The 19,806-nt window shown below is 40.1% G+C and overlaps 1 protein-coding gene across 3 annotated transcripts in view; it reads left to right on the top strand.

Annotated features, from left to right (window-relative positions):
- Nucleotides 1-19,010, top strand: part of MTOR (mechanistic target of rapamycin kinase) — a 63,122-nt gene extending 44,112 nt beyond the window's left edge. For all 3 annotated transcript variants that reach the window (XM_053997433.1, XM_053997435.1, XM_053997434.1), the window contains 24 exons: nt 452-577; nt 1,220-1,351; nt 4,452-4,567; nt 5,837-5,954; nt 6,712-6,918; nt 7,389-7,489; nt 7,817-7,913; nt 8,534-8,632; nt 9,190-9,312; nt 9,920-10,102; nt 10,708-10,842; nt 11,125-11,299; nt 11,523-11,658; nt 12,322-12,469; nt 13,139-13,261; nt 13,695-13,777; nt 14,726-14,798; nt 15,356-15,430; nt 15,927-16,062; nt 16,360-16,425; nt 16,568-16,648; nt 16,928-17,008; nt 17,433-17,538; nt 18,031-19,010. In XM_053997433.1, coding sequence (XP_053853408.1) covers nt 452-577; nt 1,220-1,351; nt 4,452-4,567; nt 5,837-5,954; nt 6,712-6,918; nt 7,389-7,489; nt 7,817-7,913; nt 8,534-8,632; nt 9,190-9,312; nt 9,920-10,102; nt 10,708-10,842; nt 11,125-11,299; nt 11,523-11,658; nt 12,322-12,469; nt 13,139-13,261; nt 13,695-13,777; nt 14,726-14,798; nt 15,356-15,430; nt 15,927-16,062; nt 16,360-16,425; nt 16,568-16,648; nt 16,928-17,008; nt 17,433-17,538; nt 18,031-18,046 — 2,736 coding nt within the window. In that variant the 3' untranslated portion in view covers nt 18,047-19,010. The remainder of the gene's footprint in view (nt 1-451; nt 578-1,219; nt 1,352-4,451; nt 4,568-5,836; nt 5,955-6,711; nt 6,919-7,388; nt 7,490-7,816; nt 7,914-8,533; nt 8,633-9,189; nt 9,313-9,919; nt 10,103-10,707; nt 10,843-11,124; nt 11,300-11,522; nt 11,659-12,321; nt 12,470-13,138; nt 13,262-13,694; nt 13,778-14,725; nt 14,799-15,355; nt 15,431-15,926; nt 16,063-16,359; nt 16,426-16,567; nt 16,649-16,927; nt 17,009-17,432; nt 17,539-18,030) is intronic.
- The last annotated feature ends 796 nt before the right edge of the window (nt 19,011-19,806 follow it).

Here is a 19,806-nt window from a genome sequence, read left to right as displayed (position 1 = left end):
CCTCCAAAAGCAATACATGCAAGGCAAAGAAAAAGGGCAATGACAAAAATATCTTTGCAACCATTTGCTTTTCTACCATCTCCATGTTGAGATTTAAACCAAAAATAGGTGGAGAAGGCACTTTGGAAGGCACTTTGACTCACTTCGAAATTGTATGAAGAGTTTTTCTGATTCTTGGATGCGTTTCAGCTTTAGGAGCTTTTCTCCTCTTTCCATTAGAGGATATCATTAGATTGCAAGCACTGAGCTGCCTGCAGATTGTGAGAGTCAGGAGCTGAACCTTCTTCACACACTGCAGTGTCAAAGAAATAGACAGTTCCTAATGGCAGTCTGCTGTGAATTATGGGCACAGAAGTCTCTATCTTGATGGAAGTCCCTTCAAATTCTGAATCAAGGTTCTGCACAGTACAATGGAGAGCAAACACTAACAAGTTCTCTTTTTTCCTGTCAGGGCTGTCAGCGAATCGTGGAAGACTGGCAAAGGATACTGATGGTCCGATCTCTTGTTGTGAATCCTCATGAGGACATGAGAACTTGGCTCAAGTATGCCAGCCTATGTGGCAAGAGTGGGAGGCTGGTGAGCATTGTCAGGCTCTGTCCTCTTCAGCAAGTTTTTGGATGCTTGGCTTTGCTGTGCTGCTTCAGCCTTGAGCATTCCTAAAATGCTTTCATTGCCCAAGTGGGATGGGCTCTCCTCTGAGGAAGAAACTAGTCAGAAATTGTTGAAATGCTGAAATTGTAACCAGCATAAAGTTCATGCTTATAGCCAAGGTTATTTTTGTGGGACTGATATTATACCTGAGAGCCCCTGGGCCAATTTTTTATTGCATGCTATAACTGGAAGTTTTTATGCACTACTGGAGATTATTGATAATAGCTCTCTGCTAGAGCAGAGAGTCAAATCTAGAATGTGATGTTACTGTTGAACATTACAGTCCTATTTTAACATTCATCACAAAATTTATCAGCAAATACTTGAAACTGAGACTTTACACTTTCTACTGGTATTCTGAAATGAGAATCTAATGCTCTGATCCAGAGGAAGGCATATGGTTTATCATGTGGCATTCTTATGAGTCCAGGGAGTCTGCTGTGTCTGTGTTGTATCTGGAGGGTCAGATGTACTTTTTTAGTGTTGAGCAATTCTGAAGCAATATGAGCTGGAGGTAACAATGACAATTATGTTTTAACCTGCTTTTTGTCTTTGCCACTTCTCCAGGCTTTGGCCCATAAGACCCTTGTCCTGCTCTTGGGAGTAGATCCATCTCGACAGCTGGATCACCCACTGCCAACAGTCCATCCCCAAGTGACTTACGCCTACATGAAGCACATGTGGAAGAGCGCCCGTAAGGTACAGGAGAACACGCTGCTTTGTTCCACTGCTCAGGTTTTGTGCAATGCCACACATGTTAGCTCTTCATCTTCCCCACAGAACAAAGGCAAAGCTGGATGTTTTACTTTTGCTCCCCTAAAAGAGAGTAACTGATTACTTTCCTTATTGTTATTCAGATTGTAAGCTTTTTATTTCCTTTAAAACTCTCTAACGCAGAGAAAACCTGGCCCTAATTTTATTTCATATATGGAAAGATTATTTTTGCTAAACCAGTAGCTGGTACCCAAAGGATGCAGCCAGGATTCATGGTCATTAGTAGCTCTTTTGTCCTGTGTAGGTTTGCTGCTTGACTTTCATCCACTGTTTTGATTGCCAGGTCTCTACACTGCAGCTGTGGTCAGGGTCGCATGCAGAAAGAGGGAAGTAAAGGGGGATTTATTGCCAGTTTTAGAAGTGTCCTGAACAGTTTGCACTTAGTTACTGAGCAGAACTGATTTTTAGTAAAGAGATTATTGGAAATTTCTAACTGAAAGACAGCTGAAAAGTACATAGAGTTTTGTCATGGGAACAATTTGGCACCAGAGAGCCCAGGCTGAATGTTTTTGACATTGCAACACAGGGAGAATTTACGTAATCAAATCCAATAATCTTCAGACTGGATAAGTTATCTTTTTTTTAATATACATTAAAGCCTCAATTTATCCTCATATTCTGCCACATCTACTTTATTTTTTCTGCCTTGGGATTGCCAGCACTGGAGCAGAACCATTGCTGTGGGAACATTGCCACAACTAACTATTCTTCATTTGAATTAAAAAGGCAGAAGGGGCTGTTGCTGAGGCCCTGTTCTGTTGGCTCTGTAAAACAGTGAAATTGCCTCTTACCATCTTCAGTAAATGACCCCAGAAGTTTGTGGGGGTCTCTGCCTGTCTCTGTGAGGGAAACTCTGTTTTGGGGTGTTTGACTTGTGCTCAAGAAGTAGATGAACATGGTGCAGGACACTGGTGCAGTGGTGGAAAGCAGAATGAGAGAAGGCACGAAGATTAAAGGGGTAGGAGAACATGTCTAAAATTAACTGATGGGAGAATAAGTGGAGCCCTTGAAAATGGGGGAAAACTGATACCAAAAAGATAAATAATACACAGTTACACCTGGTGATGTGTGTAGTTTTATGTAACTGCGTGTGTTCACTTCCTTTGGTATCCTAAGTAATAAGCTGCTGATGTAGGCCTGGTATGGTGGGAAATGACCATTTTTTTCTGGCTCAGCAGTTCAGGGTTCTTTTGTTGACCTAAAATGGCAGTTTTCAGTACTGCCATTTTGGCATTTGTCAAATCCAGCAGGAAGAAAGCTGGCATCTAGAGGGAAACCAGCCATATGGCACTTGCAGAGCTCCACAACAGTCTTCTTAAACAACAGATAAAAATTGATATGTAAACCCTATTACATTTCTTCTAACAAAGACCTTTGCCAGCAGCTGTATTGTGAGCCATATCCCATAGAAAGGATGCATACAAACTTAGCAATTCAGTTGGTGTGGAAAACTTTCTGTGTTCAGTCTTAAATGCTCTGTCAGTTTATGGCCATCAGTTTTCAATATTAGTGGAAACTGAAGACCAGATTGTTGGGTGTATCTAGATATGAGAGGTGCACATAAAAAGATTCTGTAGTAATTCTGTTTGGCAATATATTTTGTCTATTTTTAGTGGATGTCTAGCATAATTATTTATAAGACTGTTATTTATGCCCCCCTCTATGTCTAGGTTACCAGCTGTGGAATGCACCACATTAATGTTATGAGTATGATCCTTTCTTTTATTTCATCCTGGGCTAGTGCCCTTTTTCCTCACCACTGAGTTGTGCATGCTGATATTTAAACAAGATAGATGAGGCATTTGAGCTCAAGTGGTTTTTGTCTCTAGCATGGCTCATTCCTATAGATACACAGATGTAAATTAGGCTTCTAACTGCATATTCTGCAGTTCCTAACCTGAAATGACCTTGTAGATTGCAGGAGCTTTACTCTTAATTCTTTCCAGTGAAGCATGCATACTTTTTTCTTAAATATTTATTCTTGGGTTTTCCTACCCCAGAATACTTTCCAAGGAATTTTAAAAATATTTTTTCCCTCAGAATTTGGTAGTGAAAGTTGCTTTAGTACTACTGGCCTGTATAATATTCTGGCAAAGGAGTAATGCACATTTGTACTTCTTCAATAACCTTAGGAGACATCTAGAATTTAATTTGTTGAAACAACTCAAAGTTAATATTCCATGCTGTGTACTTCAAGCCTAGCCAAAGCTGAAAGGTTAGGAGAGAAGATCAAGAAGCTTCAAGTTTTCCTTCAGGCATTATTTTCTCAAATTGTCATGGGATTGTTTTTTGTTTGTTTGTTGGGTTGGTTGGTTTGGTTTTGGTTTTGTGGGGGGTTTTTTGGGTTTGTTTGTTTTTGTTTTTTTTTTTTTTTTTTTTTTGTAGTTTTGGGTTTGTTTTTTTTTGTTGTTGCTGTTTTTTTTGGTCTGCCCATAACATATTATTGGTAGGCTTCTCTGGATTTGTGATCCTGTCTGTTCAGTATTGTCCTGATCAGATACAGTTTGTAAGCTATAACCATTTGATTGTTGCAATTGCCAATTTCTAATTGCTAATTAGAATTGTTGCAATTGCTAATTTCATGCTCAGCTGAAAACGAGGTATCTCAGTAACAGGACATTCTCTGCTGTTGAAGCTTTCTCCCTGCTGTACAGGTGACCTTGTTGCTTCGTCAGGGTGAGGTTCTTGCACATCAGAGCACGGTGTTAACTTGTGTTATGGTCAGCCATACCTTTGGCTCTCTGTCTGCATGACAGTGAAGGTGTGCCTGGCATCAGAAGGATGCAATTATTTGTTCCCCAGCTTAGCAATTTCAGAGACAATAAGAATCTCTAACCTCTTCATTTATTTGGACATATTTAAAGTGTGAAGTGACTTTAGAGGGATGTTAGTGACTGAAAAGCTTAGAAAGAAAACAAAACCATATATTTTTATTTCTGTGAAAATCATTTCTACATTGTCTTTCTCCCTTGAGAAATTGTGTTTAAGCCCTGTGGTGCTCACTGCCTCCATCATGCCTTTGCAGATCGATGCGTTCCAGCACATGCAGCACTTTGTGCAGACCATGCAGCAGCAGGCCCAGCATGCCATCGCCACCGAGGACCAGCAGCACAAACAGGAGCTCCATAAGCTCATGGCACGGTCAGCACACGGTCCTGGGACACCCTTTAGCTAGAGACTGAAACTGAAGGCTTTCCTGAGGTGCAGGGTCCCTGGAGGTGACACATTTCAGACAAAGCTCATGCTTTGATTAAAAGAACGGGATTTCTCATTTAGCTGCTTTGGTATTGCATTCTTATCTACCACGTAATGTTCAGTAAATGTTACTGGCACGCATCAGCCTAAACAAGCTAGTATTTCTTGCTGGTGCCTGGTTGTATTTTTCCAGCACTGTGGCTCGTTGGCAGAAGGCAGAGCTCTCAGCATGTCTGTTTCTTTGCTTTTCAGGAGATTCGGTCACTAGGAAAGAAACACTTCCCACACGCCTGGCATATCTGTATTAAGTACCCAGGCTGCCAAGCACAACAGCAGTGCTTTGGGCAGTAGGTGCCTAGCATGTGATGGTCTCTTACAATCCTGTTGCATAAAAACCCTTTCTCCATTTTTCTCTGTGGATCTGTAGGTGCCAGATCTGAGTTTTTTCCAGTTTAAATTGAAAATTGCATAGTGCTTTCTATTGAAGGTTTGCTTGTTTTGAAGGGAGGTGTGCACTCAATTTGCTTTTATGAGGATTGGAACCCTTGTCTTAATTTCTCAGGAATGGAAAACAAATTTGTAATGATTTGCATACAGTATTTGTCTTGCACAATGCTTTCTGGAAAACTCAAAATACAGAAAGGACAGCCATGTCCTAACTGCAGCATTTAAAGCCTGCTGAGGGAGCAAAGTATTAAGTTTTGTGCAAACCTTGACAACCCCACCCTGCTGCAGTAAAAATATGTTGTTTTTCCTTTCCTCTAGGAGGGAATGACTTAATGGGGTTCTGGTTGGGGGAAGAACAGTTCCTCTGTGTTTCCATTGTTTGTTTGTCAGTGTTCTCCCAGAAGGCTCATTCATATGGTGCTCAGTCCAGCTCAGCAGCACGTGTGTGTGCATTTTATCAGCACACACTGATGAAGTCTTTCAATGTTGCTGTTACCTACTTCTTACATTTATTTTATAACTTATACAGATGAGGGAAAAAAGTTTGATCCCCACCTTTCCTCTTAAATTAAACCTTCAGCTAGTTAGTTCCACACTACAAGCAAGATGGAGATATTTTGAATCTTGCATCCAGCCTGCAGGAGAGGCTACCTGACTGGATTCACCACATGGAATGCCTTTTAGACTCCAGACAGCAAGTTTGCCCTTTAATCCAGAGGCTTTCTTTTCATTTTAGATTTTGAATCAATAATCCCTTTGCTTAACTAGGTGTTTCCTGAAACTGGGTGAGTGGCAGCTGAACCTGCAAGGCATCAATGAGAGCACCATCCCCAAAGTCTTGCAATACTACAGTGCTGCAACGGAGCATGATCGCAACTGGTACAAGGTCATTACAGAAATGTCTCCAGATAAATTTTATCAAATCCCACAGGAAAGGAAGGTGTTCATTGGAAGATCTCCTATAACCATATGCCTTGTTACTGCCAGTAGGATTAAAAAAAAACAAAACAGAACCAAAAAACAGAGAAAGTGGCCCAAGGCAACTATGAGATTCTTGTTTAGAATTTTATCTAGTTTGTAAAACTAGGCCACAATTCAGTTTTTGTTCTTGCTTTTGAGACTCTCTCCTGTTGTCAGTTAGCAATGAAGGAGAAAGAAAATGGAAAAATTTAACTTGTTCTCAGTCAGTATACTTGAACAAGGAAAGTAGCCCTGTTGTTAATTCTCCAAAGAGCCTTTGATATCATGGTTGTGATATTTCAATTAATATTTGGTGCCAGATCTTCTTTGGGGCAGACATCTCCTGTATATTTCCCATTACACATCCCTGAGTCCTAACATAATAATTTTCATTTTAGTCTTTGAAAAATTAAGCTATAGGCAAATATAATTTAATTTTTGGTACAGAGCTCATTTGCTTTAATATTCAACAGGGAGTTCCAGGCCAATAACTCAACATGATATTATTTAAGATAATAAGACAGTTCGAATTACAAACAATTGGAGAAATCAAAGCATTGCGTTGTCTGCAGGATATGACTTACTGCTGTTGTTTGCAGACACAGAAAGGTTGGGTTATATCTAACAATTCGGAAGTGCCAGTTGCAGAAAGGAGTCTGACTTCTGTTCTCTCCTGTTGGCAGGCCTGGCATGCCTGGGCAGTGATGAACTTTGAAGCAGTGCTTCACTATAAACATCAAAACCAGGCCAGAGACGAGAAGAAGAAACTCCGTCACGCGAGCGGAGCCAGCATCACCAGCGCTAACACTGAGGGCAGCAACAGTGAGAGTGATGCAGAGAGCACTGAGAACAGTCCCATCCCATCCCCAGTGCAGAAAAAAGTCACTGAGGTACCCTCCTTCCTCCCTCTTCTTCTTGAGAGATTGGTACTTACTGCTTAGACACAGAAAAAAAATTATGGGCTAAATTAACACAAAAGATTATTAGCTGTGACCTACTGTCATAGGGGATTTACAGTGCATTAACAAATTCTGCTGTTTAGGCCCTTTATGGAAGACTCTGAGGAATCTCTTTCATTTACCAGTTACAGTAAGGTGGTAGTTTTTAGGCTGCTTTGCTGTCCATAGCTTTGCAAACAAACTGAAGTATAAAACCACTTCACAGCATTTTCCCTGCCAGGCTGAAAGACCTTTGTGTAGTCAAGCAAAACATAAAATTCTAGGAGCAACATGTCCTGTGAAGAGTAGGAGCAGAAGTCAGCTACAATGGGGTATTTCTTCCTCTTTCCCCTTCCTGAGTTTAGGATTCATGTGGGCTGATGTGCTTGCACAGAACTAATGCAGCAATTTCATTCCAAAAGGATTTATCCAAGACCCTCTTGATGTACACAGTCCCTGCTGTCCAGGGTTTCTTCCGATCCATTTCTCTGTCTCGAGGAAACAACCTACAAGACACTCTAAGGTACATAATAAAGCACATAGTAAATGAAATCCAGCTGATAAAAACACATGATTTCAGTTTAGGTAGAACACATTTCTGCTCTTTTTTTGTTATGGTTGAATTAAGTGAATGCTTTGGTCCAGGCTAATTTTTGTTGGATGGATTATCCCTGCTATCTGAGGGCTCTGGGAAGAAAAGTTACTTGTAAATAGGTTTTGGGTTGGGGGATTTTTGTTTGTTTGTTTGGGGTTTTTGTGGTGGGGTTTTATTTGTTGGTTGGTGTTTTTTGTTTTGTTTTGGTTGTGTGTTCATTTGTTTGTTCCTAACAGAAATATTTCTCTTTTTCAGAGTCCTTACTCTGTGGTTTGACTATGGTCATTGGCCTGATGTGAATGAGGCTTTGGTAGAAGGAGTCAAGGCAATCCAAATAGACACTTGGCTGCAGGTAAATAACACAAAGAGAAATCACAGTTCTGGGGGGTAGTTTGGGTATTTGCTGCATGATATCCATTATGATCCCTTGCTAAACAATACTCTGTAGGTGAGTGCTGAGAGCAGTGTGCAGTGCAGTCTGTAACTGATTTAACCAGCACCTTGAACAGAAAAATGAGAAATGTTTCTGTATTTATATGCAGATTAGTGCATATTAATGAGAAAGAATGAAAATTCTTAAATTAGAGATGACATGCATTCAGTGGTGATCAAGTATAAAACACCACTGTCCTGCTCTGATGTAGTTCACAATCTATTTCAGGATTGCCTTGTAGAATGATTCTTGTAATTAAATGTAAAAATACTTTATTTCCTATTTAAGCATTATACATCAAGAAGCATCTTTCCTTAGTAGGATCCTGTATCAGTTTTGCACAGAACAGTTGTGCTCTCATTGAGCTGTTGTACATTTCTGTTTGGAACCTTGTGTTACCCTCTGACCAACTCAAAAATGAGTGGTGGGCTTCCCTGTCTCTTTTAGAGGCTGTGAGGTCTCTAGGAGAGGGCAGAACAGCTGGTGCACTGAACACATGAGATGACAGGAGTGTTTCTTTTCCTTATCCTTACTACTAGGTTATCCCTCAGCTCATTGCCAGAATTGACACCCCTCGACCCCTGGTAGGACGTCTCATTCACCAGCTGCTCACGGACATTGGTCGGTACCATCCCCAGGTAAGCGTCAGCTGAGAGGAGTTTTCGTGCTTGTCCGATGCCTGCGCAGGAAGTCACAGCAAATGATGACAGTCAGGATGGGGACAATCTCTGTTGCTGCTGCTGCTTTCACCTCGGCACTTCACATAAAAATGGAAGGAGGTGAATGAGCCATGCAGCCTGGGAAGAACTCCTTGTGTAATGTAATTTAATGTCTACTGGGCAGTACAAATCACCGTAAATGTCTGTACGTGACTACTAAGAACCTACCTCACAGGTTTTATCTAAATTTCTTTCCACAGTGTGGAATATCACAAAATCCTAAAACCTATTTTTGCTCTTCCAGTTTGAAAGAGACTCTCCATGTTGTTCTGCTATTCAGTGAATTAAGGTCTTGACAGCCTGTTGTTGGATCAGAAGACTTTCAGTAGTAAATTCCTATCACTGCTTTTCAGAAGCAAGCTTGCTTCCTCCTGTTGATTCCTAAGGCTGCTGTTTGTTAATGTTTTGCCAGTTATTTAAGTTTATGTAGCTCTTCTGTGGGGTTCTAAAGTAGTATTGGCTGCTGTCCCTTGCAGGCTTTGATCTATCCTTTGACTGTGGCTTCTAAATCTACGACCACTGCTCGGCACAATGCTGCAAATAAGATCTTGAAAAACATGTGTGAGCATAGCAACACTCTGGTGCAGCAGGCAATGATGGTGAGTGCTCAGTGTAGCATTAAGTATGTTATGTTGGATGGATGGATGTCAGTTATAGTAACACAAAATGACTATTCAATGTTGGTTCAGTTCAAGTATAATTGATTTGGGGTATAATTTGCAACCGCTGGTAGAAGTTACAGTATTAGTGTAATTTCCAGAGAATGCTTCCATTTTACAGTAATTCACACACTAAGTTTTTGTGTTTCCTTATGAATAAATTTAGAGAAGAAATACCTGAAAAACCTTTGTTCCTTTAAGAGGTGGTTTTGCTTAATGGGAAGTAGAAACAAAACATACTGAGCATAGCATAGAAAGAGTAATGTAATCAATTTGATAAAGGTTTTTATGAACAAATGAAAAATAATGCTTTCAGGCCAAGATGCACAAGCATGTAGAAAATTTCAAAGGTAGCAAATAAGGTGAGAAAGGTGAGAAAAGCCAGAAAAAATTGTGCCATCACTGTGGTAGTTCTTGTGGCTCCCTCTGGCTGCCAGGAACAAATATTTCGTAACATTAGAGAAGAAAGGAGTTTTGCAATTTTAAGTCAGGACCCAGTCCCAGGGATTTCTTCAGATGTTTAATCTTTTTTTCTCTCCTAAAACAGGTGAGTGAAGAGCTAATTCGTGTGGCCATCCTATGGCACGAGATGTGGCATGAAGGGTTGGAAGAAGCATCTCGTCTGTATTTTGGAGAAAGAAATGTAAAGGGAATGTTTGAGGTGCTGGAACCACTTCATGCAATGATGGAGAGAGGGCCTCAGACTTTAAAGGAGACATCCTTCAATCAGGTATCAGCAAATGGCCAAGAGGCTGTTCTTTAGGACAGCCACCTGTCCCAGATGTGTTACGAGAACCTTTGCCATTTAACACAAAAAGTGAATCTCTTGGGACTCATTTTGTTAGTTGCAGATTTCATTATTGACGTTTATCTTCAGATTTGTGTCACTTTTGGTGACTATAAGAGGCCATGGTAGTCCGAACTGCCCTGGAGTCTTGTATTGGCAGGGTGTCTGATAGGGACTGTAAAATGATGACTGCTCTGCTGTTAATTATTCTGCTTTGTTCACAGTAAGCACTAGCACAGATAACAGAGAATTAACTGAGCTTGTAAGCCTACTGTTAAAGGGTGATTCTAAGCATTCAGTTCCTCCTATAGTGAAGTCTACTTGTGAGCAATGGTGTTTGATAAATTCAATGCAGATCTTGGATCCAGAAATTTCTGGATTTGCTATAAAAAATGCTATAAAATTCTGATCTGCTATAAAAATGTGAGATCAAGTATTTGTAGTGAAACTTGGAAAGAGACTCTGATGCTCTTTGTAAGTGTTAAGTGGTCTCCACCTGTTACACTACAGTCTGTTGAAATTCATTTTTCTGTTGCTTTAATCCCTAGGCCTATGGCAGAGATCTCATGGAAGCTCAAGAGTGGTGCAGGAAGTATATGAAATCAGGAAATGTCAAAGACCTAACTCAGGCTTGGGATCTCTATTACCACGTGTTCCGACGTATCTCAAAGCAGCTGCCACAGGTGAGGAGGGAGATTCAGATCTTTTGTGGGTCATACAGTGCAAGTTGTCAATAGAAACCTTTGCTTTATGTTTTCTGGTTATTCACAACATACTAAGTATTCTGGAAATAACTGCATAGGGTTTGCTGCAGGTTTGGTGTTTATGCAGCACTTCCTGCAAGTACCTGAAGTATTGGTCACGGCCTGAACTGTTGTAGGTCCCTTGACAGCATGAACTCTTCAGCTGCTTCTGTGAGATTGAACTGAAATTCTAAGGGGTTGTATTTCTTTTGGTTTTGGTAGCTCACTTCTTTGGAGCTACAGTATGTGTCACCAAAACTCTTAATGTGCCGGGATCTGGAACTGGCAGTGCCAGGAACGTATGATCCCAACCAGCCCATCATACGGATTCAGTCCATCGCACCTTCACTGCAGGTCATCACCTCCAAGCAGCGACCCAGGAAGCTGACATTAATGGGTAAGAGAGAGCAGTTTTCACTTTGCTATTCCAGTACTTAAACAGTTGTTGCTCTTAGCTCCAACTATATATTTACCTGGTAAAACCTGTACAACCTTTCCTTTCAGGTGAGGTTTTTCTTAATCAGTCTGACTGCCACGCTTTCCAGTTTTGGGTGCATGTGTGTTTACCCTTGTCTGTTTATTCAATGAGAATAAACTTTTGTGCACTAATTCTTTTGCAGGAAGCAATGGGCATGAGTTTGTATTCCTTCTGAAAGGTCACGAAGACCTTCGCCAAGATGAAAGAGTGATGCAGCTTTTTGGGTTGGTCAACACTCTGTTAGCAAATGACCCAACTTCTCTTCGTAAAAACCTCAGGTGTGTGCTCTGTGTGATCACTGAAAATGCCTGTGCATATGTGACTCCTTGCGGGTGCAGCTTTGCAAGTAAAGCTTGGCACAAGCAGTTGTTTTGGGAAGAAATGGCAAATCTTGGAACTAAGTTAATTAAAAAGAAAAACAGCATTCATAGAATTCAAACATGGAGGAAATGTATCAGAGGGGATTGTTTGTTTCGTTTAATTGAAGTCCTATCTTGTGAATTGTTATGGTCTTTGAAGCAATGCCTATTTCAAGACACCTTGAGCATTGCCTTAGAAGCCTGAGAATGGATTTTTGCCAAAGATTTTTACTATAGTCATTAAATAGCTTGGTGAAGAGTCACTGAGTGCAATTCTGCAGTGTCTTTCAAGCAAGAACACATCAAATATCATGTGCAAATAACAGATCATTGTGGGTGACATAACATGTACTGTCTGAAAGCAGCCTTTCAGTGAAAACCACATAAACTTTGAGCTTGTCTGTAGATTACCTGGCAACAATCTGTGCAAAATGAGTATTCGAAGTCTGTTTGAAAAAACAAGCAGAGCAACTACTGACAATTTGGACCAGAATCAGATTTAACAGTAGTTGTTTTAAGCATCTCAAGTATTAAGTTACAATATACAACAATTTGAGCTGTGATTCTCCATTTTTCCCATAGCATCCAGAGATATGCTGTTATTCCACTGTCTACAAATTCAGGCTTAATTGGCTGGGTGCCCCACTGTGACACGCTGCACGCACTCATCCGAGACTACAGAGAGAAGAAAAAGATCCTGCTCAACATTGAGCATCGCATCATGCTGAGGGTAAGGGGCAAAGCTGGCAGAGGTTTTGGTACCTTCTTTTAGGACACCAGTGTCTTAGTGAAGGAACGTGGTGCAAGGCTTCTTCCTCTGCCCCTTTTCTGATTGTTACCATAAATAAAAAATATTAGATAAGGGTTGCCATACATTTATTTGTTTCTCTTTTCCAGTTTTAGCAGTGACCACAAGTTATTGCCATTTGGTAACTGATATGTGTTTGGAATTTTGCATGACTTTGATGTGTCTCATACAAGGTGCTGTGCTGCTGGCATTACAAACATTGTGTCTAAGCAGCAGGATCAAAATTGGACAGATTAGAGAAACTGAACACTAATAGAAAATTTGAAATTTCGTGCCAAAAAGGAAGGCATTTGCCAGCCCAGAAGACTTATTTGGATAATGGTTTTTGAAAAATACTTACCTGTGCAGTTTTTTAGTTAAATAGGGCTGTGTACTACTGACTTTGTGGATACTAAATCATTTGCTATCCCATTTAAAAACAATTCTTCACTGTTGTGTGATTATCTCGCTGTGTTTGAAATATACTGGTCAGTCTACAAATAACTATAAACTTGATAAGAAATTATTTATGATTACTGTGTTTCTCACAGTACAACCAGAAGCTACTGAAGGTGGCTTTTTAATTTGCTGAATGTCACTTCTGAATTATAGATGGCTCCAGACTATGACCACCTGACTCTGATGCAGAAAGTAGAAGTATTTGAACATGCTGTCAATAACACAGCTGGGGATGATCTTGCCAAACTGCTGTGGTTGAAAAGTCCAAGCTCAGAGGTGAGTTCAACACAAGTACTGGCAGAGTGTGTAATTATCTTCTCTGCAAGACTGAGTGAGAGATGGAGTTTATTTATCCTAAACCCCAGCTGAATCACTGCAGAACATGTATCCACACATGTATCCCCACACGAGGGGCTTACAATGCTCAGAGCACAAGTGAAGTGCAAAGCACAAGACTGGACATTTTAGTCTCCATATTCTCTGCAGGGGAGAGAAAAGCAGAAGCCCCAGAATATATTCTCTTAATGACTTAGACATCTAATCCAAGGGCACAGGGTGTTTGAACCCTCTGAAACTTACAGAGTACTGAATCTAAGCATGTCACAGTTCTGCTTTGTGCAAAATGCAAATGGTTAATGACTCAATTATAATATAAACTGAAACATGCAACATACCTGCCTGGATTTTTCTGTTTTGTCTCCACTTGTAGGTATGGTTTGACAGAAGAACAAATTACACCCGTTCACTAGCTGTGATGTCAATGGTTGGGTACATTTTGGGCCTCGGGGACAGGTAAGTACAGCTGTAAAGGTTTCTTTTATTTAAAAGCACAGACTGTGAAGACCTATCAGTTCATTCCTGAATCTGTTCTTGTGATAACATCTTCCATTGTGGTTACTGCTGAGTTGTAGTGATACCATCTTTCAGGTCTTAATTATGCTGCTGTTATTTTCAGCGCTGCATGTATGAGATAAAGTTTGTGTATCTTGAGTACAAATAAGACTTTTTTCCATTTTGAAATGAATACACATGGAAGTACATTAAGGACCACAAGTTCTAATTTTGCCCTTTCACAGAATGGGAAATCCTTCTCCATCCATTTTATGAACAATGTAACTTCCAAAATACTTTTAAAAGACAATGTGTATTGGATTTAAAATCTGTCATGCAAAAACAACTAAACCCTTAAATGTTTTAATAACAAGAGCTCTTATTTCTGAACTTTAAAGTCTCTAACATGAAGTTATAAAACTTTGAAAATTGAATTAAAACAAAACTGGAACATGTAAGCATGAATACAGCACTGTAGTTTTGCTAGTCTGGATTGATTTTCTTCTCTATTGGTGGTAAAAAGATTTGTGTTGCTTCAAGTGCAGCATAATGCATTACATTTTTCTACACTAAAAGAAATGAAAAAGCATAAAACAAGTGGAAAAACTTATCCTAACTGAAAAATAAACATTTATATCCAAGAAATGTATTGATTGTTCTTGTCCAGGAGGTTATTTAACTTCCAAGGTGAAAAGATCTCTTACTTGTGAGAGGTAATTACAAAACACACTGTCAGGAAGGTTTCCTGTTCATCCTGAGATTGAAGATCTCAGACAAGCAAGCTACCACTGGCTGTTCTTGTTCATGAAGATAAATATATTTTCAGAGTGGAGCTGCTGTGATTTACTTTGGGTTTCTGTAATGATCTGTCACTGATGGTCTGTTTTTTCTCCCACTCCTTCACCAAAGACACCCTTCCAATTTGATGTTAGACAGACTGAGTGGAAAGATCCTGCATATCGACTTTGGGGACTGTTTTGAGGTAAGTCTTTGTATTTGGACATGACATTTTCAGTAATATTTCACATTTTCTGGTGGAACAGAAATTAATCTATAAGCCAGAACAAACTGACCTTGGAGTCTGATCCTGGACAAATCCTTTGGCTCTCTTATGAGCCTCCTTTTATCTATCTACAGGCAGGATGAAAATGGTAGGCACTTTATCTTGGAAGCATGTTGTGGGGATTAGCTGACCACTGGAACAAGCAAAGAAGTGTTAACATCACTGCCATGAAAGTGGAGCAATTGCTTGGAGCAATTTAAGCTGCTAATAGTTGTTGAGCACATGCTTGAGTTTTCCCTTTGTTATCAAGTTAATCATCTGTGTTGCTGGGCACATGCTTGAGTTTTCCCTTTGTTATCAAGTTAATCATCTGGTTTCTCCCAGTAATTTGTGAAAACCGAGGAACATAAAGCTGTGACTTTATTTCCTATTTGGAATAAAACCTTCAAGGTTGTAGCAAAAAATCCCAGTACTTAATAACTTTTAAAAAGTAAGTTAGCTATTAATTTACTTGTTCTCCATCATCACGTGTTTAGGTTGCAATGACAAGAGAAAAGTTCCCTGAGAAGATTCCATTTAGATTAACAAGGATGCTGACAAATGCTATGGAGGTAAGCATTCCCTCTGATTTGGAGGGGACTGTTCCCAGGGAAAATGACAACCATTTCTCAGTTTCTCCTGTATTTTTTTGTTGTGGCTATTTTTTGTTTTTTACCACTCCTTAAGAGCCCGAGGTGTTAATATTTCAGCTTCATTTTCTGTGAGTTAAAATATCACCTGTGATATCTGCAGTACATTACCAGTGGAAAGCAACTTTTTAGTTAGAAAATAAACTACACTGAAATTCCTCCAATTTCTTAGGCCTTCCTTAATTTCCCCATTTCAAATAGCTGTTTATATCAACCAGACACAGTCGGGTGCATGGTACTTTACAAAGATCATCCTCATGGAGAAGAGAGCTTCTTAGTTTGTAATTAATGTGTGTTTTGTTCTCTTAATGGAAAAAGCATAGAGAAGTACAGTTCAAAGCTACTTCCTGCTCCCTGAGTGTTGGGGTTGTACTTGCAGAGTGACCAAAGCAGTTGATTCATTCTTTTTCTTGCAAAGGTGACAGGCCTCGATGGGAACTATAGAATCACCTGTCATACAGTGATGGAAGTGCTGCGTGAACACAAGGACAGCGTCATGGCTGTGCTGGAAGCCTTTGTGTATGATCCCTTATTGAATTGGAGATTGATGGACAGTAAGTGATTCTGATAAATTAGTGACAGCAAGAGAATATGCATACAAGAAATCCAGAAGCCTGAAATCCAGTACAATATGATCAAACTGTTAGTTTGCATGTGCTATTGCTGTGTGCACACAGTTTTAGGGATTTTAATATGAAATTACAGCAGTGATCAGGAGATGGAAATTATTTTCAGGTGACATCAAATCTGGAGAAGGAGAAAGGCAACCAGATCTGTATTGTTTGTGGACAAATTTGCTCTGAAACACTGAAACTCCAGTTCATCCTTTCCAACTCCTTGTTTTCTTGCAGCAAATACGAAGGGCAATAAGCGCTCACGAACAAGAACAGACTCCTACTCAACCAGTCAGTCAGTAGGTGAGTAGAAAAGATGGCAGATGTCACAAATATGCTTTTCAAATTAGCTGATTAACAGTCTTGCTAATGTTTCCAGAAGAATATTTCAGCTGCTTTTCAGCTTCACATTTATGCTTTTGTGTTTTCATGTTGTTTTCAATAGAAATGTTGGACAGTGTGGAATTGGGTGAGACAGCTCATAAAAAAACTGGAACCACAGTGCCTGAATCCATCCATTCCTTCAGTGAGTTTCATTGTTGTTTCTATACTGATTCAGAAACTGTTCTTCGATCAGAAAATTTCATCATGATCCAAATGCAATTATATGAGATGGGACAGATACAGTCTCTTGTCAGCATAAAAATTATCTGTGTTTTCAAATCCCACAAAGAGTTGTATCTGTAGAAAATGCATCTAGGTTTGCTCTCAAAATGGTATTTGGAAAGGGCACATCTAACAGCAGTACAAATGCCTTTATTGTTCAGATGAAATGCTAATTCTGTGTCCTACTTCTGTCTTTTAGTAGGAGACGGTCTGGTGAAGCCAGAAGCCCTAAATAAGAAGGCAATTCAGATCATCAACAGGGTTCGAGATAAGCTCACCGGTGAGTGTTTAGTTATGTTTATATAAAGGAAACTTAAAATCTGATGGATCAGCACTATCCTTAGTGTTTGTATTTTGTATTAAACCTTTAATTTAACATATTCTGCTTAAGTGGATGAGGCCATTTTCCTGGTTTTGTCCAAAACCTAAGTACTGTGTCTGCATTTAGATACAAATAAGTCTGATTTGAAAAGTACAGAGGTGTTTGTAGCTACAAAGACTTAATGTTTTGCATGTTTTAGCTTGTTAGTGGAAGTTGAATTTCTACTGTCCTGGTGTCATAGTTCGCAGCATTTAGTTGCAAAATTTTACTCTTTTAAAGTTTATAAGAAACTACTCCCCACTTGCCAGATAATGTACTTGAAGGGATTAGAACCAGGATTTGTGACTCCTTTCGTGGTTTTTTTCATCCTTTAATTTCAAAGGTCGAGACTTCTCTCATGACGAAACTCTCGATGTACCCACACAAGTAGAACTGCTCATCAAACAAGCAACTTCTCATGAGAATCTGTGCCAGTGCTACATTGGATGGTGAGTTTGTCACTCAGCTAACCTGGCAAAACTCTGCTGGAATAGTCTGGGCAGGGAACTGCTAAAGAGAACCTCACTTGAGCAGTTTGTTATTTGTAGGAGCCGTACCACGTACTGCATCTGTTCTGGTAGATTCTGCAAACCCATGGCAATGCCAAAGACAGTCCTCTAGGAAATTTGCAGTTATAAGTAGTGACAAGGATTTTACATTTTAAATGTTTGAAATAAGGAATGTGGTGGTCAGTGCTTTCAGCTACGCTGAAGGATAAAGCAAAGATGATTTAGTGTCATTTTGAGAGTTAGATAACTTAGAGCTATGCTTAAGGAAATAGATCTCTTTCCTGCTAATGTTTAAAAGTGCTAAAGATCACCTGGCAAATTTGCCTGTGCTCAAATGGTGCCTAGTCTGTATGGAATCTCAGTGCTTCTCAGTGTTGTCTTTGTGAAACTACATGCAAGTCAACATTATTACAATATCTTTATTTTCTTTAGGTGTCCTTTCTGGTAACAGAAGATTCCAGAGTATGCACAGCCTTTTATTCTGGAGGCTTTTTCACTCCAAACTTGCTCTTCTACAAACACAAATTGAACGTTGGACTGAAACACAGCCTTTGTCAAATATTTTTAAATGTAAATGAAAAGAGTTATTGTATATTAAAAGTTGGTGTAAGCCAATGTATAGCTGCTGTTGGAAAAACAAGCTGTCTGAAACAAAACACTTGATTTGGGTTTCCAGGACAGTGAAGACTGATTGTACCACAGACGTCTATGGTTCCACTTTGTCTTTGGAGAACTGGAGATCCATTGAAAATAACTATACGGGTTTCACTCACTTTGCAATGTAACTAAGTAACTTGCAATGTAACTAAGTAACCTGGTCATTCCTGTTGATGTGGGGGCAGTGAGCTACATGCACTTGTGGAGGAGGCTTCATTTAGGTTTGGGGGAGCTGCGTAACTGGAAAGAAAGATAAGTAGAATTTTGCCATTGTTTCCTCCTGTACCTTGTTTTCAAACTTGATTTTTGCCCCAGAATTGGAAATTGTCTATCTGCTCATTACACTAGTTCAGGATTTGTGTTTCTGACTAGATCAGGGTTTTGAGCACATCCAAGATTTGAAAACCTTGAGCCTGAGCAAAGTCAGGGTGCCTCTGTGCAGAGTGATCGGTGGCAAACTGGATGCAGGGTACAAATAAATATCACTTAGGAGCCTCCAGCAGTGTCTGGGTTAAAAAGCAGTGTTGGGAAATAACGGGAAAGTTAGGGTTTGGCACAGGAGGCAGACTGGGGGGAGAACTGATTGTAACTTGAAACAGAAAATAATGGTTATTAAACATGAGATTGAAGATGAACTTATGATTTATGAATTAAAAATATTAAAAACAATGCACAAAATACAACAGAGTAGCCATGTTTAGATGCCATGTTGTATTTGCATATTTTTGTGCCAATAAATTACATCAAAATGTAAACATTTCAGCTGTGTTCTTGTTTATTCCTAAGTCTTAATTAGGCAGGGTCAAGGAAGCAGATTACCGTTTTTTTAAGGTTCCTGTTGCCATTGATTTGTCTTTTTGTGCATCAGTTCAGGTCATTGGCTTTATTTCCCTTCTGATAGCAGCTGAATGAAGTCTGTCAGTTGTATAAACAAACTGTGACCATGCAACCCCTAAATTTTTGGTTTCCTGGAGCTGTGATATCATCTGTGTGATAAGAACGTCAGCTTCCTTGGGCTGAGGGTCACGGCCACAGCTCCAGGCACAGCATGAACAGGATTCCCTGGGTTTCCCCAGCTGCTTGTGCAAATGCTGCCCTCCAAAAACGGGAAATGGGGAGGTGGCAGTCACAAATTTGGGTATTGGCCCTTGCCCTTTTCTGGGCATTGGTGTGGCTATCAAGGGGACTGGGCACCACGATACAAGAAAGATTATTAAACCCCTAGAGTGTACAAAGAAGGGACGCGAAGATGGTGAAGAGCCTGGAGGGGAGGAGGAGCCGCTGAGAGTACTTGGTCTGTTCAGCCCGGAGGAGACTGAGGGGAAACTGATGGCAGTCTACAACTTCTCTTGAGGGAAAGAGGATGGGCACACATTGATCTTTGCTCTGTGGTGACCAGGGACAGGACCCCAGGGAACGGCTGGAGTTGTGTCAGGGGAGTTTTAGGCTGGATGTCAGGAAAAGGTTCTTCCCCCGGAGGGTGCTGGGGCACTGAACAGGCTCCCCAGGGAATGGTCACTGCCCAAGGCCGCCAGAGCTCCAGGGGCATTT

Source organism: Vidua macroura, chromosome 23 (assembly GCF_024509145.1).
Source record: "Vidua macroura isolate BioBank_ID:100142 chromosome 23, ASM2450914v1, whole genome shotgun sequence".
Lineage (NCBI taxonomy): Eukaryota > Metazoa > Chordata > Aves > Passeriformes > Viduidae > Vidua > Vidua macroura.
Note: the sequence above shows the minus strand (reverse complement) of the source record. Positions and strands in the feature narration are given on the sequence as shown.